The 14,648-nt window shown below is 39.2% G+C and overlaps 1 protein-coding gene across 2 annotated transcripts in view; it reads left to right on the top strand.

The window, feature by feature from the left end:
• DCAF5 (DDB1 and CUL4 associated factor 5) overlaps nt 1–14,648 on the top strand; it is a 68,983-nt gene that overhangs the window by 7,311 nt on the left and 47,024 nt on the right. For both annotated transcript variants that reach the window (XM_035327880.1, XM_035327881.1), the window contains exons 2-5: nt 3,653–3,796; nt 7,301–7,337; nt 8,745–8,884; nt 12,872–13,001. In XM_035327880.1, coding sequence (XP_035183771.1) covers nt 3,653–3,796; nt 7,301–7,337; nt 8,745–8,884; nt 12,872–13,001 — 451 coding nt within the window. The remainder of the gene's footprint in view (nt 1–3,652; nt 3,797–7,300; nt 7,338–8,744; nt 8,885–12,871; nt 13,002–14,648) is intronic.

The raw sequence follows: 14,648 nt of genomic DNA, 5'->3' as shown, positions 1-14,648 counted from the left end.
GAGTCTGACCTGGGTCACACAGACTTTCCCTTTTCAAACAGTTGGTTATGCAATGCTGGACAGGGTTAGTGAAGTCAGGTGGAAGTGAAGCTTCTCCCACTTTGTAGATGTCAAACTAACTAGTTCTGACACTTCTGAAGTTATACTGTCCCAGGTAACTTTCACAGTTTAAATGATTTGGGGTTTCAGTGAGCCACTGTGTAGCCCGGGAGGAAAGAGGTTCCAATATGCTCTTAACTGTCTTGGTTTAGGAGTGCTAAAAGATCCCAAAATCTGTAAAATGATCCATATATATATATGCAAATACGTGTAATTCTCTTCATTAGCAAACTTCTGATATTTGTTCAAACATTATTAATGGTGTCGAAAGCTAATAAAGCAGTGCTGGGATATACCCGAAAGTGACTGCAGCCACCATTCTAAACCTGTAAGTAGATTGCATTTGGATTTTGTGTAGTTCAAGATTTTGCAATAGCACTGCTTTGAAAATTGATGTTAATGTTTTCCAGGCACCCACCAGAGCCCTGGTGGCTAAGGTGCTTTCAGATGAGGCCATATGTGTAGGTTTCTCAGTGTAGTAAGCCTGTTGCTGTTGGTGTGTCGCACTGTGTCATGTAGCCACGCACAGGTGGTCTCTCTGGGGGAGTGTTGCAGAGTTGTCACAGTTTTATGTAGCAGGTCTGGTGCTTCTTGAAAGTGCTGAGTGCTTCTGCTTCATGTGCTGCAGAGTTGGTGAACGTGCACAGGAAGTCCACTATGAACAGAAGGCATCTTAACTGTTCTGCAGTTGCTGACCAGCGTTTGTACAGGACAAACACTGTAGGCCTGAAGTTTCCAGTACTTCCCAGGCTTGTATCTTATGTTGGATAACGTGCATGCACGTTGTGTCTGAGGAATTGCAGTTCCTTGTGACGGAACCATCTCCTTCCGTGTCTTCAAGTTTTCTTTGCCGTTTCCCTGTGTACCTGTCCCTCTATCTGTGTGCCCCCTTCCTTCCTTTCTTCACGTTCTAACAAATTTTTGGTTCTGATGGAACTGGCCTCAAATCAAAGTGTTTCTGGGATAGCTGGATTGGAGGCCGAAGGGAACACACTTCCAACCCGGTTAACATTTTCATTTTATTAAGCTTTTTTGTCTTAGCGGGGTACAAGGGGAATGAAACTGAGGCACGAAACAGAGGTGTAGACGTTCTCAAAGACAAGCATGTGCAAGACAATCTGGAGATGGAGAAGGAACAGAATTGCATGTGTGTAGAGCGCGTTTAAGCTCCTAAGCTGTGAAAAGTGTGCCACTGCAAAGGCAATGCCGTTCTCGGACTGCTGGGCAGTAGGGGGGCCCTTTGTACCAAAGTGTCGTGGAGATCTCTGTCAGGGAGCAGAGATTCATTAGGAACAGTTAGGAGGCACAGGAAACAGGCACTAAGAAATAGGAACTTTTTAAAAAGTAATAATAATAATAATAAAAAAGTTGTGGCATCTTTTCACAATGGCAAAGGCTTTTCTGCGCGGGCTTCAGTTTCTTCGTCTCCTGCTGTGCTGTATGCACGTTGGAAACTACAGCCAGGGTTGTTGTCTCTGGTGATCTTCATTGTTCTTGTGTCTGGACCAGGTAGGTAGTAACAGTGAAAAAGGATTTGCTGTTGAAGTGAAACCCTTAGATAGCAGTGCTGTCAGGCAGGAGGATGTGCAGACTGAAAGCAGTGTTTTTGCAAATTGACTTGCTGTGGTAACAATTAATAACACTGTGTTAATGTGTTTTGCTCTGAAAAGTCTTTTGCAGAAGTTTTGAAAGATGTGGTATAGTGGGAGCAATGCTGGTGTTCACCAGCCTCAAGTGTCTATTAAATCATTTGCCAGGGAGTGATAACATTAAGACCTGGCTGTTGACAGCTTCAGAAAGTGACTCCTTTAAGTGTGAGGATCACTTCTTTATTTTAGTGTGACTAGAGTGGTCATATATTTCACCAGTCGTCTGTTTCAGTGTCCCCTTACTACTCATCTGTAATCACCAGGATGCAAATAGGAACTTTCTTTCATTTTTCTGGACAGAAAGGAATCCAAGCTCCTTTCAGTTCGGTTAACTACAAGTGCTGAGTTTTCCTGGAGCCATCCCGTTTGACTCTTGTTTTCGGTAGTTGCCAAACGCATTACAGATCTCTTTATCATGCATTACTTGTTTGCTCTGTAAAGTACAAAATCAGAAGGAGGAATACGTGCTATTAATTTCACAGAACATGGATAAGTATAACATGATGGACCTGTGCTGTCTATTAAAGTGATTGGGTTAAAATCTCTTAAGAGACTTAAAGGCTGGGAGATCATTAACTTAAGGGATGTTGGACATAACTCAGTTCCATGGAAAAACTTCCTGATAGCGTTGTATTATGTGAAAATTGTAAAGAAATCTGATTAAGAGTAACAATGCGTTCCACTTGTGCATTTACCCCTTCTTGAAGGAAAACATAGACCAATTAATTTCAGTTTCCTTTTGTCTCTGTTTCATGATTTTTCCTTCAGGGTAGGAGCTCCGAAGACACAGGTTGTGCTTTTGATTGTGCAAAGAAGCAGTGCAATGCTTTAACTGAAACGAGCAGGTTTCTGGTGGCACTTCTGACTTGTGATGCCATTCTCTTTCATTTGTTATTAAAGAGAGATACCAACAACATTTTGATTCTCAGTTGAAAAATCTTTATTTGAATTTTACAAGGCATCCAAACTTGATGTTGAGAGTACTAGCAAATACAACACAGTCTTGGAAAAAAAATCAAAGATTTTTGGAAAAGTTTGGAAGATTTTCTCCCTTCCCGGCAAACTGTTGTTTAATGCAATTAAACATAAACATTGTCTAATATTTCTTTTATTCCTGATTCTTCCCCATATAGAGTAGGAGGCACTTAAATATATTTGTGCACAGAGTTCTGAATTGAGAACTGCGACTAGGCAAACTATTACAAAAAAAACAAATTCTGTTACAGAAAACTATAAAATGAGAGAGATTTGAACTTCTTTTCTGCAGTTATCCTCTTTGTCAGTAGGTTCACCTCAGAAATGTATATTTTAACCTTTACAGATCTAGAAGCATGGCATAACCGTCTATACTGAAGCTTTCAGGAGTCTTCAGCAACGTCTTTTTATGCCCATACATCAGTCCTGTAACTAACACGTGCTATGAACAGGCTTTGCAAAGACTGCTAGTGGAGATACAGCTGTTGGTTGGGGGGGAAGGTTCTTGTCTCATGAATAACATAAGCAATGCTGTGAACGGGGATTTGGTGCAGAAGTATTTTTGCCAACATGCATATGTTACTTTGGCATGTCATTCATTTACAGCTTGCTACAGAATTTTATGTGCCAGCAAAATTCTGAGTCTCCAGGTTGCTATAGGTTGTCAGTACGTATTGGCAGAACAGCAGGTTTTTATTCCAAACTCTTCCTGCTGATCTCTGTTATCATTAATATTAATTGAATACCTGACTGCGTGGCATCTTTATGTAAATACTTGTCCAAGTATCCAAACCATTGTGAGGTACAACAATTTTTACGCTAATTATTTTTTTGTTTTGTTTTGAGTAACTGCAGAATGAAATAATTTGTCTGTCATCAATTTACATGTGACTCCAGCAGTAACACAAGTTTTCCTTCCTCTCCGCTAGGAGGTGATGACCGCCGGGTCTTACTTTGGCATATGGAAGAAGCCATCCACTCAAGAGTCAAACCAGTTCAGCTGAAAGGGGAACATCACTCCAATATCTTTTGCCTAGCTTTCAACAGTGGCAATACGAAGGTGTTCTCTGGAGGTAAGGAAGAGCACCCTGATTCACAGGAGTCTGAACTGTGATTGCCTTAGAGTAGAAGCCATGAGTGACATCCTACCCCATATGAACAGTCTTTTCCATAATCCCCTAGGGATCTGGAGCTGACCTTAATCAGCACATGAAGGTTCTTTTGGAACAGGGAATTCTTTAGCAGCACAACATACTCAGTCTCATTGTGCTTTTTTTTTTTTTCCAAATCCTGGTGTAAGGGCATTGTGTCATAAACTACCATGAGAATCCTCAGTCCAGTCCTGCCCCTACTTGTGCTAGAATTGAATTGAGAGGAGAAGGAAGACGAGAGGTTTTGCTTACAAGACTGTTGAAATGCAGTCATTGTCCTTTTCTGCCATACTTTATTTCTATGTCTGATCTGATTATCAGGATAGGAATTTGTATCTTTCATCAGTATGTCAGTTAACACACAGCTAGATTCATTGTAGAGCATTATGAGACCACTTGGTCAGAGCCTTTCACTGCTTCGTTACCGAGATTTGTGAATCAATGCTGTAAACTGGTTCTAAGGACATGGGAATGGTGGAAACTTTCCATGCTTTAATGCTGTATTAAAATCATAATGTCCCTTGGGGTGGGGGAAAGACATAGCAAAGCTTTAGATAGTGTCAGATTTCACGGTTGAAATTATTTGGATATACTGAAAGATGATTTGGAGAAAAAAAAATACAAGAATGTTGAATACTGATGTCTGTCTTCTGATTCTTGAGACTGCTGTTTATTTTATGAGAGAGACAGCAATCCACACTTTCTACAGAATAAATGTTTCTATCTGAGGCCTGTAGTTATTCCAGTGAAATTTTGGGCTGAAGTCTGTTCTGCTTTAGCTTGAATTTAGACAAATGGAAACTTACATGAATATTCAAGGGCTGAACTGACAGATGAACTGTGCTAAATCTTGCTGGAGCAGCTGTGATGGTGCTTGCCATTTCCAACTCAACCCTCTGTCCATTGGGCCATGCTGTCAGAGGCTACAGTTATCACAGGAAGAGCAGCAGAATGTTTTTGCTGTACCTTGCCACTGCAATTAACACCTGCAGTTATAGATTTGTATCATTGATTATAGTGTATTTTTGCTAAGATGCCAGGTTCGATGAGCTGCGACAGCTGATGCACAGACAAACTGGCCGTTCTTATCTCTTTCTCCTCCTCTGGTCCACATACGCAGGCTGTGCCTCTGCCAGAAATTATTTCCATTGGAGGAGTCAGGAACTTATTCATCTGTTCCACCAAGATTCACAGAGCTCATCTGCTGGGGCTGTGAGGCTGACTCTTGGATCCTTCGTAAAAAGTCACTTTGCTGCATGGCTTAGATGTACCATCTGTCATCTCTCTTCCAGTAAAATGGGGCTAACTATATTTAATCACTCAACAGCGTTCTTGGAGATCCTCAGAAGGTCTGAAAGAAGTGCGAGTACTAAGATCTGTTGATTTCCCCTCTGTTCAATAAATTCAGTTGGAGTTGCATTCAAAACGTAGAAGTTGCAATGCTTTAATTTTTAAGTTTTTAGGTTTTAAGTGTGGAAACTAGCATAAGGGGCACAGAACCTCATTTGTTCTGTAAACAAAACCGCCAGCAGCTAATGACTTAGGATTTGAGGACGTTTCTGTAAGGCAGGTCTTGATAGCAGTGGAGATTTCCAGTTCAGCATAAATTGAATTCCATCCAAGTAATTTCAAACCTCCTTGATGTCAAAGAGTGCATGTATGACATGCACCACATAGAGCCAATTCTAAAACGGAAGGTAGGAACTGAGTGGATAGTGGTTTGCATGTGATCTCGGGGTGGGGGTTTGGAGGAGGGGGGAAGAAATCTCAAAATACCAAGGAAGTTCCTATTCCTTAGGAATACTATTACCCTTCTACTAGTCTGAAGAGCAGTGACATTTCCTGCAGGGGTGAATCCTTACCAGAAGCAATTGAGCAGTTTGTGGTTATGCTTTGTCACTACCTTCTCCTTCCACGCACAAAACACAGAGAAGCAGTGGCTATTCCATGCCCCCCTTTCTTTTCTTTCATTTTTTTTTCCCATTTTGGAGCTCATGATGGAAGGGAAGGTTGATCCTGTGATGGCTGGAGGCCTGAAGCCAGGCAGCTAGAATGATTCTCCTGTCCATACTGTAGGGAGGGGGAGGCACAGTGATTCCTGCTCCTCATCTTCCTGTCATTGAAGGGAAATTTCATCACTGGAGAGACTAGGCTACGTTTTTCATGGGTGAAATACACAGGCACTAGTATAGTTTTACTAGGTATAAACATTGCCTGTAATGTATAATGGACAGTTTCCATTGCAATTAATGATCAAAGGACACTTACACGAGTGACTCGTTTATTGTACCATGGAAAAGATGAGATACTGCAGTAATCTAAGGCTGGCACAATTTAACTGGGAGCCTATGCAAAGAGCAAGTGGATGTAGAAAATCTCGCACTTCATTAGTCAAAGAGAAACTTTCTTATATTTCTTCTGTTGGAACAAACAAATTGAAATGAATACAGGATAAACGGAAACTGAGTCATATGGACAGTTAAAACTCATAGCAGGAGAAATTTTGCTCCTTCTAAACCTCTGGCTTTGGAGAACACTGGAAAAGCTTCACAGCTTGATACCACAACTACCAAGATATATTGAGCATAAAAATAGGACTTTGGGCTTTCTGTTTGTTTTCTTCTGAATAAAATATGAATTTGTCTCCCTAAATATTTCTGACCAAGAGGTGCCCAATTATGTAAATTATTTTTTGGTTTCTGCACTGAATATTATATATTCTGTTGCTATAGCTTGAAGAACTCTGAAGAAGACAGTGGAATTTGTAGCTGTGATCCTCTTAGTCTGCATACACGTGGCTAGTTTCCATTGTAGTCAATGGTTGTGATCAAAGAAAACTGACATGATTGTTTGGGTTTTGTTAACACAAAAGAAATTACACCTTCACTGTCACATTTGTACCTTCTCAATAGTTGCAAAACTCTGAAGGGTGACAGCATGAACTGGCATCATTTGGCATGTGAGCCCAATGCATTTTGCTTGTGGCACCCTTTTTTAACCCTCGATTATCGTAGGAAGCATTATCTGAGCAGGAAGAAAGATGCATTCATTCGTGTGAGAGTTAGAGGTGTTCTGCTGCTTTGTAGTATATTCTTCTCTTTACTGCAAATGTCCCAAAACTGAAGCTCAAACTGAACAAGGAATGATCAGTAACAGTTCAGTAGAAGTTACCTGTTGACCAGGAGAAGGTGGAATGGATTGGTGCATTTGGAAATGTCACATGGAACGTTTCATGAAACTGAGTACAGGGCTGATCGCCTGGCAACAGAGCTGGTCTTTTCTGTTTTCAGTTGTGTTTTCAAAATAGAAATTTTAAATTTAAAATATATATGCATATATATTGGTTTTTATTTTTTTACTGTGTTTTTGTTGTTGTTTTTTTAACCATTGGAACACGATGTTAAGTGTTTATATTATTCTTTACAGGCAATGATGAGCAAGTTATACTCCATGATGTTGAAAGGTAAATACACAGTTTGTTTCCACTGCTTCATGAACTCCCTTAATAACAAGTCATTGGAGGCAATTTTGTTTTAACTTAATGGTCTGGGAGAAGAGAACAGTCTGATTTAATCCTGAAACATGTTTTTTATTTATCTAAACTCATATCTGGAGTGAAGTATTCCCCATCACCCCATTTATTTATCTTTTAAAGTACTTGGTCTCTGCATCATTTTGATCTTGGGAAAGTAAGGGATTATTAAATACATATGCTGTCCTGCAGGCAGCATATTAGGTTTTGGGAAGATTCAGAGCCAGATTATTCTGGCACTTTCAGGCTCTGTTTCGTGTGGTATTTTTGTTTGCCTTTTTTTTGTTGTTGTTTCCCCAAAACACTCACGTAGGTGTATTTAAGATAACTGGTGCTTGGCCACCTAAGTACCTTTTAAAACTTGGGCTTGCAGCTTCTTGATTCTCCATGCTGATGTGAAACATACTTATTCTAAAACTTTTTTATTTAAAACAAACTTGCAAAATAGCTGAGAATTGGGCTTTGATTAACCAAGATTAGGCTGTTATTCAAAATCTAATTCATATAGTAATGGTAATGTATTTGATTGTAGTTCTCCAGATAGCATACCATGTCTTTGGAGCTTCTTACTTTTGAAGTAGAAAATTAAAATGTAAAATTTTGGTCTGTACTGTTACAGATTTAAGCAATGACGGTTTATTTCTTTAGGGAAATTTAAATGTTATTTAAAGGGTTTTACCAAAGGAGTAGAACAATATTAAAATCTCAATTTTAATATTTCAACTACTGGGCTTTCCATGCCACTCTTTCTGCCTAACTAAGGTGATCTAAAAGGTTGGGAAAAGAGTGGAGTAGTGCGGGTGATTTTTATTTTTTTGTCGCTGTGCCATGTCTGAAGCCTAGACACTTAAGGGACTTATTTTTATTTTGTTTTCTTTTGCTGCTTTTAGTATGGGGGGGTGGGGGGAGAAGCAAAATTGTAGGTCTGGTTTGTCACGGAGTACCTGGAGAACCAAGAAAACCTAAAAAATAGCCAGATGGAATGTTGTTCTTTTGTGAGCTTCAACTGAATGTAAAGAAGCCTGTATTAATGAATCTACTTAGGTCTTGTTTTCCTTTTCAGACTAAGTACTGTAACTTGGTCCCCAGGTCCCCAGACCTCTTTCCCTTTCCCATTACCTCCTACCAGGCGTAACTGTAGCATGGCATCTTGGTCACTACACATGTGGTTGTTGGTGGTGTGGTTTTTCTGTTTGTTTTATTCCAATTAAATACAAGGGGCTTGTTAAAAAGATACATTAACATTGTCATTAATATTACCACATAGATAAAGCTGTAGGTATTTGCTTTTTAAAGCAGTATTAAAAAAGGAAGGATAATAGTGTGTGTTTCTCCCAGCACTGAGACGTTGGATGTGTTTGCCCATGAAGATGCAGTATATGGCCTTTCAGTGAGCCCAGTAAATGATAACATCTTCGCCAGTTCATCAGATGATGGCCGTGTTCTTATTTGGGACATCCGAGAGTCTTCCCATGGAGGTAAGATCTCCAGATAGAAAGATAATTATTTTAGGAAAAAATTAGGATATGGGCAAGCCAGGGAATGCAAAAGCTATGTTTATCTGGACATACAAAATGGGGAATGTTGGAGAAGGGTGAAAAGGATGCATAATTCTTGTGGAGAGTGATTAGCAAGCCCTGGTCTTTACCATTCTATGTTACTTTCTTAAACTACTTCATAACGTACGTGCATATAGCCCTGGGTAGCACAGAGCCTGGTATGGAATAGGTTTTAACTTGAGTTAAAGAAACAGTGGAGGGATACGTTTCTTCAATAAAAGCGTCTTGCTAAACTTTAAACCAATTAAGAATGTGGATTAGATGTTTCTTTTAGAATACTGTTTTTGTATATAGCCTGGGATAAAAGGTTTTTTTTGGAAGTTTAGGAAGCTATTTTGATTGAAAAAACTTTCCAAAGTGAACTATGTATTTCCCTGTGACACTGATAATTGTTCTTATGCATAATGTTTTCTGGTTCTCTTGTGAAGTGTGGACTCAAAATGAGAGAAAAAAAAGGTTTCTTGCATTTATGTGGAAACTTAGATCCCATATGAGATAACAGTTGCATCTCTTTTGTAAACCGATTAAATGCAATTGCATCAATTCATAGGTTCTGTTGGTCTTACAGTAAAGTTGTTGGTTGCAATTTGTACACATTCGTTAATGGGTCAAAGTTGCAGCTTAACTGAATTAGCTTTTTTCCATACCTAGTGAGTTTGATAACATTTCTAGATTGCAATTCTATCCCTTTTTGCCTAGGAAACAAATGCTGAAACAAGACATACTTACTAGTCTTATAGCCCTTACAACACTGGTGGCTCTTACTGAACGAGCATGACCAGAACTAGGTCTGTCTTGATGAACCCCCCACGGAATACTCCACGTGGATTGCTTATAGATGCCTTGCTACATCAGGCATATTGCCTTTGTATAAATAAAAATTAAATATAATAGCACTGCGTTCAAATTTCAGTAGTCTTAAGTCTTACTGTGAATTTTGATTCTCTTATGCAGATGTGGTATCCTTTATCTCTGTCCCATCTGGTAGTTTTATTAAAATGATAAAACATTCCAAAAAACAGCAAACACGTTCAGTATAGGTGTGGAACTGACTTTAATGAAAATGTCCGTAATGTCTTTTCTCTGGATCAGTCCTTGAGAAACTCATTAGTGACATTAGTCCTGCTCAGTACAGGAAACTATTGTCTTCCCTTCAGCCAGTTTCTTGCCTACCATGCAACTCCCAACTCCCTTTGCTAATCCCAGCTGCCTGTAGCTAAACTTTATACTATGCCACACGTGAAATTAGTCCTGATCAGATCTGCCACATTTCCCCTGAATAATAAGTTCCACTACTTTTATCATGGAAAAAGATCAAATTAATCTGATGTGACGATTCTATCTTTAGTAAATCCAAGTTTCATTTCATCCCTGTTTTTCTGTTTTCATAATATCCAAGTGATTAGACCAGACACAATAAATATTACTTCCATATTAGAAATGGCAGAATGTTCACTTACAGCCTTCTCCTGAACTCTACACCATAAAGATCTCTGTTAGGAGAGCTACCTTTTGCTGACTGGATGTCAAGAGATGGTGGAAATGGACACTGCTTAAATGCATCCGTATGAACTTGTTCAGTATCATGAGCTGATGTCTAATCTTATCAAAGCTTCTAAAATCGTATAAAAAGATGCCATTAAACCTTGCTACTGCCTTACTGTTACAAAGTCTTTGAATGAGAAGTCTGCACCAGTGAAAATGGAATGAAGAAGGTTTAGCTGTGGTACATGTGGGGTTCTTTGAAGTAGTGTCATGGGTTCTCTGAATTTTAAACAAAGAGCTTTTGTACACTTATTTAGGATGGGAGTCCCAGGTCAGCATTTAGAGGTGAGCCCTGCCAGTATTTACTACAAGAAAATGCCTGCCACTGGGGTAATCTCCTTGTCTGCAGTGGTGTTGTCATGGGAATGCACACTGTGCATGCCAGTGTGAGTATAGTTACGCTGGTGTTAGAATCTTGTAAATAAGCTCCTGGTTCAAAATAGTGCATTACGTCCATCCCTGTGTTCCTCTGAGTGACGTAAGCAGTAGCTTTTATAAACCTGCATTTAATTTATGGAAGAGATTCTGTTGAACTTTCCTTTGAGAAACATTTTCATCCCCTGGTGTTTAAAAGCTACAATTGTGAAATGAGCATAAAGAATAATAACAAAAGTAAGCCCCCTATTTTTCATTAGTGACTTAGTGCCTCATTAGTTTGGCTGCTGTAATCAGTCTTTAATTTGACAGACTGAAAGACAACTTTCAAAATGTTAGAAGAACACTATGATTCCGGGCTGTTTATAATACAAGTGTGAAGGAAGACACCACTAATTAGTGACAATGACTTTACTAAGCAAGTATGCACAAATTTAAAGTGTAGTTAAAATAACCAAACCAACTCATTTATTTGGCAATCGCATGTTGTTTCAGTCTCTACTCAGCTAATGCATGCCATTGCTTTCCAGTGGGGGCTGCCATTTTAGCAGCCTGTCAGCAGGGATCCAATTTGATGATGCTAATGTAGGTCGGTTTTGATATTAAACCTTATTCGGGACTGCTGTAAAACCAACAGCAATCTCTTGAAGTCTTTGAGCAGGCTGGCAGAACAAAAGTTTGCTCCTGTTCTTCCCCTCACCTCTACCTCCTATGATAATTAATAGCGCCAGGGAGCTTCAGCTGTGGTCTGAGACCATTGTTTTGATGTCTACTAAATGAATACTGAAAAGAAATGTCCCTGCCTTAAGCTTGTAATAGAGCAAGGGGAGGAAACAGATGGGGGCAGGACAGGTACGTATGAATTCTGTCTCAATAGTTTGATAGTTCCAGGTGTTGGGAATTTGGGAGTGTTGTCTGTTGAAACATGTTTTATATGTCTTAATGAGGGATATGAGGAAAGAAAACGAAGTACCTTTGGAGGTGCTTGTGGGGCTAAAAGTGCCTGCACACAGTGTCCCAAACAAGGGTAGTAGCAGTCTCCCAGACATGTGAGCAACACGGTGAATGGCAAGTCTGGCATAATCTTGTTTCCTAGTTGCATGACAGAATGGCAGCATGCCACAAAACATACACACAACAAAGACTTAGGCTATACCTAAAGCTATAAAGCTAGCAGAAAGATACAGAGGATGACAAAGTCAAGGCTCTTTCCCATTCTTCATGGAGGCAACGTTGTGATGGAATGAATAGGGCAGGGTAGCAGGCCAAGCACAGTCTTGCTTGTCTCATCCTAATCAAGATGAGAGGAAGAGAGCCTGGATGAGCATGTTTTTGTTTTGTTTTTGCTTTTGCTTTTTAACTGTGTGTATGAATAGCAAAAGGTGACTGCTAATGTTTTTGTGAGAGAAGCCCCCTTTCTTGCATACTTACACGTTTGCTGAATAACACTTTTAAGAGGCCTCTTTTTCCTCAGGGATGGTAGATCATATGGAACTCAGCTCTAAAAGAAAGCTTCTCTCACTCTATGCCTCCAGTGTAAGAAGCTGCTGATACCTTTACAGGTTGGATGATCATCAGTGGCTGTGGAGGCCTCAGACGTGGTCTTTGCTAGGAAGCCTTCAGAAGTCCTGCATGTGGCCCTTATTAGATAACCATTTGGTCACGAACCATAAGAAAACTCAAATATTTAACCTTTGCTAGTGCCTAGTTTTATACTCTGATAAGCTTCCATAAGCCAAATGGTGTCTTGAAATCCAGTTTCTGTCCTTTTCCATATTTAGACAAAATTGAAGTACGTGTGGGTGGGTTCTAAAACTTCAGGTTTTTATATTGCTTTGGATGTGTCAGTTCTAGAAATGGTTTGAACATGTCTCCATATCTTCAAATCTTGTTATGCTGTTTCCATATTAAGCTGCCAAACTCATTGCATCAAACAGTTGTATGCTTTGTTTGTTCTTATGTCTGAAATCGCAACTTTTTCAACAGAGCCCTTCTGCTTGGCACACTACCCGTCAGCCTTCCACAGTGTGATGTTTAATCCGGTAGAACCCAGATTGCTGGCTACTGCCAACTCTAAGGAAGGTGTGGGACTCTGGGACATTCGTAAACCTCAGAGGTAAGATGTGTCTCTCCTGGTCTTAGGCTGTGTGATTTCTTTCTCTTGAGATGTGATGGCATGCCACTCTTTTAAGTCAGAGCATGCAGTGGTACGATAAGATGCAAATAAAGTTAACAGCAACGTTAGTAATGCTGAATTAAATTATTTTGCATAATTACCCTTCTTTACACATAACATCTAATTTGATTCAAAGTGGGGCTAGACTTCCCAGTGTTAAGGTAGGTGACATCTTGAAAGTCTGCTTGGCCTCACCACTGCAGAATTAACACAGATGTCTTGACGTTGTCAAGATCTCATCATTCTATGTAGCATTGTCCTACTAAAACCGGGAGGAACCATGGTGGGGGCACTACCTGTTTTACAATTTTATTTTTTTTTTCTACCTAGCTTAGTTTTCAGTGGCTAGTCAAGTCTGCTTTTTACTCAGCATTTTATGACTTCCTAGAAGGCTAAATGATGTGCCCCCACAACTGCATAGGTTTTTAAACAAATCGACAACTTAAGAGATAAGTTTGCAGTATGAAGTGCTGCTAACTGGACTGGGTTCTAAAATGGGCTTATGCAATGCCGGTACCAGAATTTTAAATGAATGAGACGTTATGCTTCTGTTGGAGATTTTTCTTTTTTCTTCTTTTTTTTTGTCTTTCAAGTTTTGAAAATAATTTCCTTTTTTCCTCATAACTATCAGAAAAAAAGTTGAGCATTTCAAGAAAATGTTTATCCCTTTTTTCTCCAACTTTTGTTTCCACATTTCCAGTTATAAATGGAAACATAGAATAATTACAAAAAAAGTGAAAAGAGGAGGAAAGAGATTGTAGTTTTATGATACAGTAGCCTCAGTTATTTAAAATCTTCCATAACATACACTCCCTTTATCAACAAATTTCGTGGAATATCTCTAAGATGCATATCACTAAAAATACTTCTTGGCTTTGTATCGTACAGGCAGAAAGAACAATGACATTTGGAGTTAATTATAACTGGCTGAATAAAATTTCCAAAATGTTTACACATCCCTTACAATAGCAACCAAATTATGATTTCAAGGGGGTTTATTATTCTTAAATTGTAAACATTATTGGTTTGAATTGACTTCTGCTTTTATACTTGAATCAGTATTTGCTTGCTGATGCTCGTGGCTCTAGAACTCTCTCATATTTGTAAATTTTGCCAGAGCCCGTGTCGGCAGCTGTTGTACATTCTGCTATTGCATTTAGGTTTGATTAAAATAAACTGGAAGGGAGTTAGAAGACAGCCTCGGCACTTTCCTTTTATCCGTGCCAAACCCTTTGTGTAGGTCTTAGTAAGTAGCTTTCTGACAGCAAACTGTTCATCGCTCCTGGGAGAGAGGGAGAGAAAATCAAGTTGTTAGGTTTATTTCTTTCTTTAAAAACTAAACAACAACAACAAAAAAAAACACGTTTCTTGTTTGTTTCCATAAAGTTTCTATCATTTTAACTTGTATTCATGCCATTTTTTTTTCCGTATGAACTAATATGGATAAAGTTGGTGTTTCCTTTCCAAGGTAGCTGGCTTTGTACTGTTTCTGCAGGTTTTTTTGTTTATTTGTTTTGTTGTTTTGTTTTGTACCTCAATTTTGTGATTTAAAAACTTGCACGGGTTAAGGTTGCTCTCATTTTGAAG

The sequence above is a fragment of the Oxyura jamaicensis genome, chromosome 5 (genome assembly GCF_011077185.1).
Source record: "Oxyura jamaicensis isolate SHBP4307 breed ruddy duck chromosome 5, BPBGC_Ojam_1.0, whole genome shotgun sequence".
NCBI lineage: Eukaryota > Metazoa > Chordata > Aves > Anseriformes > Anatidae > Oxyura > Oxyura jamaicensis.
The sequence above is the reverse complement of the archived record's forward strand: the minus strand, read 5'-3'. Positions and strand labels throughout refer to the sequence as shown.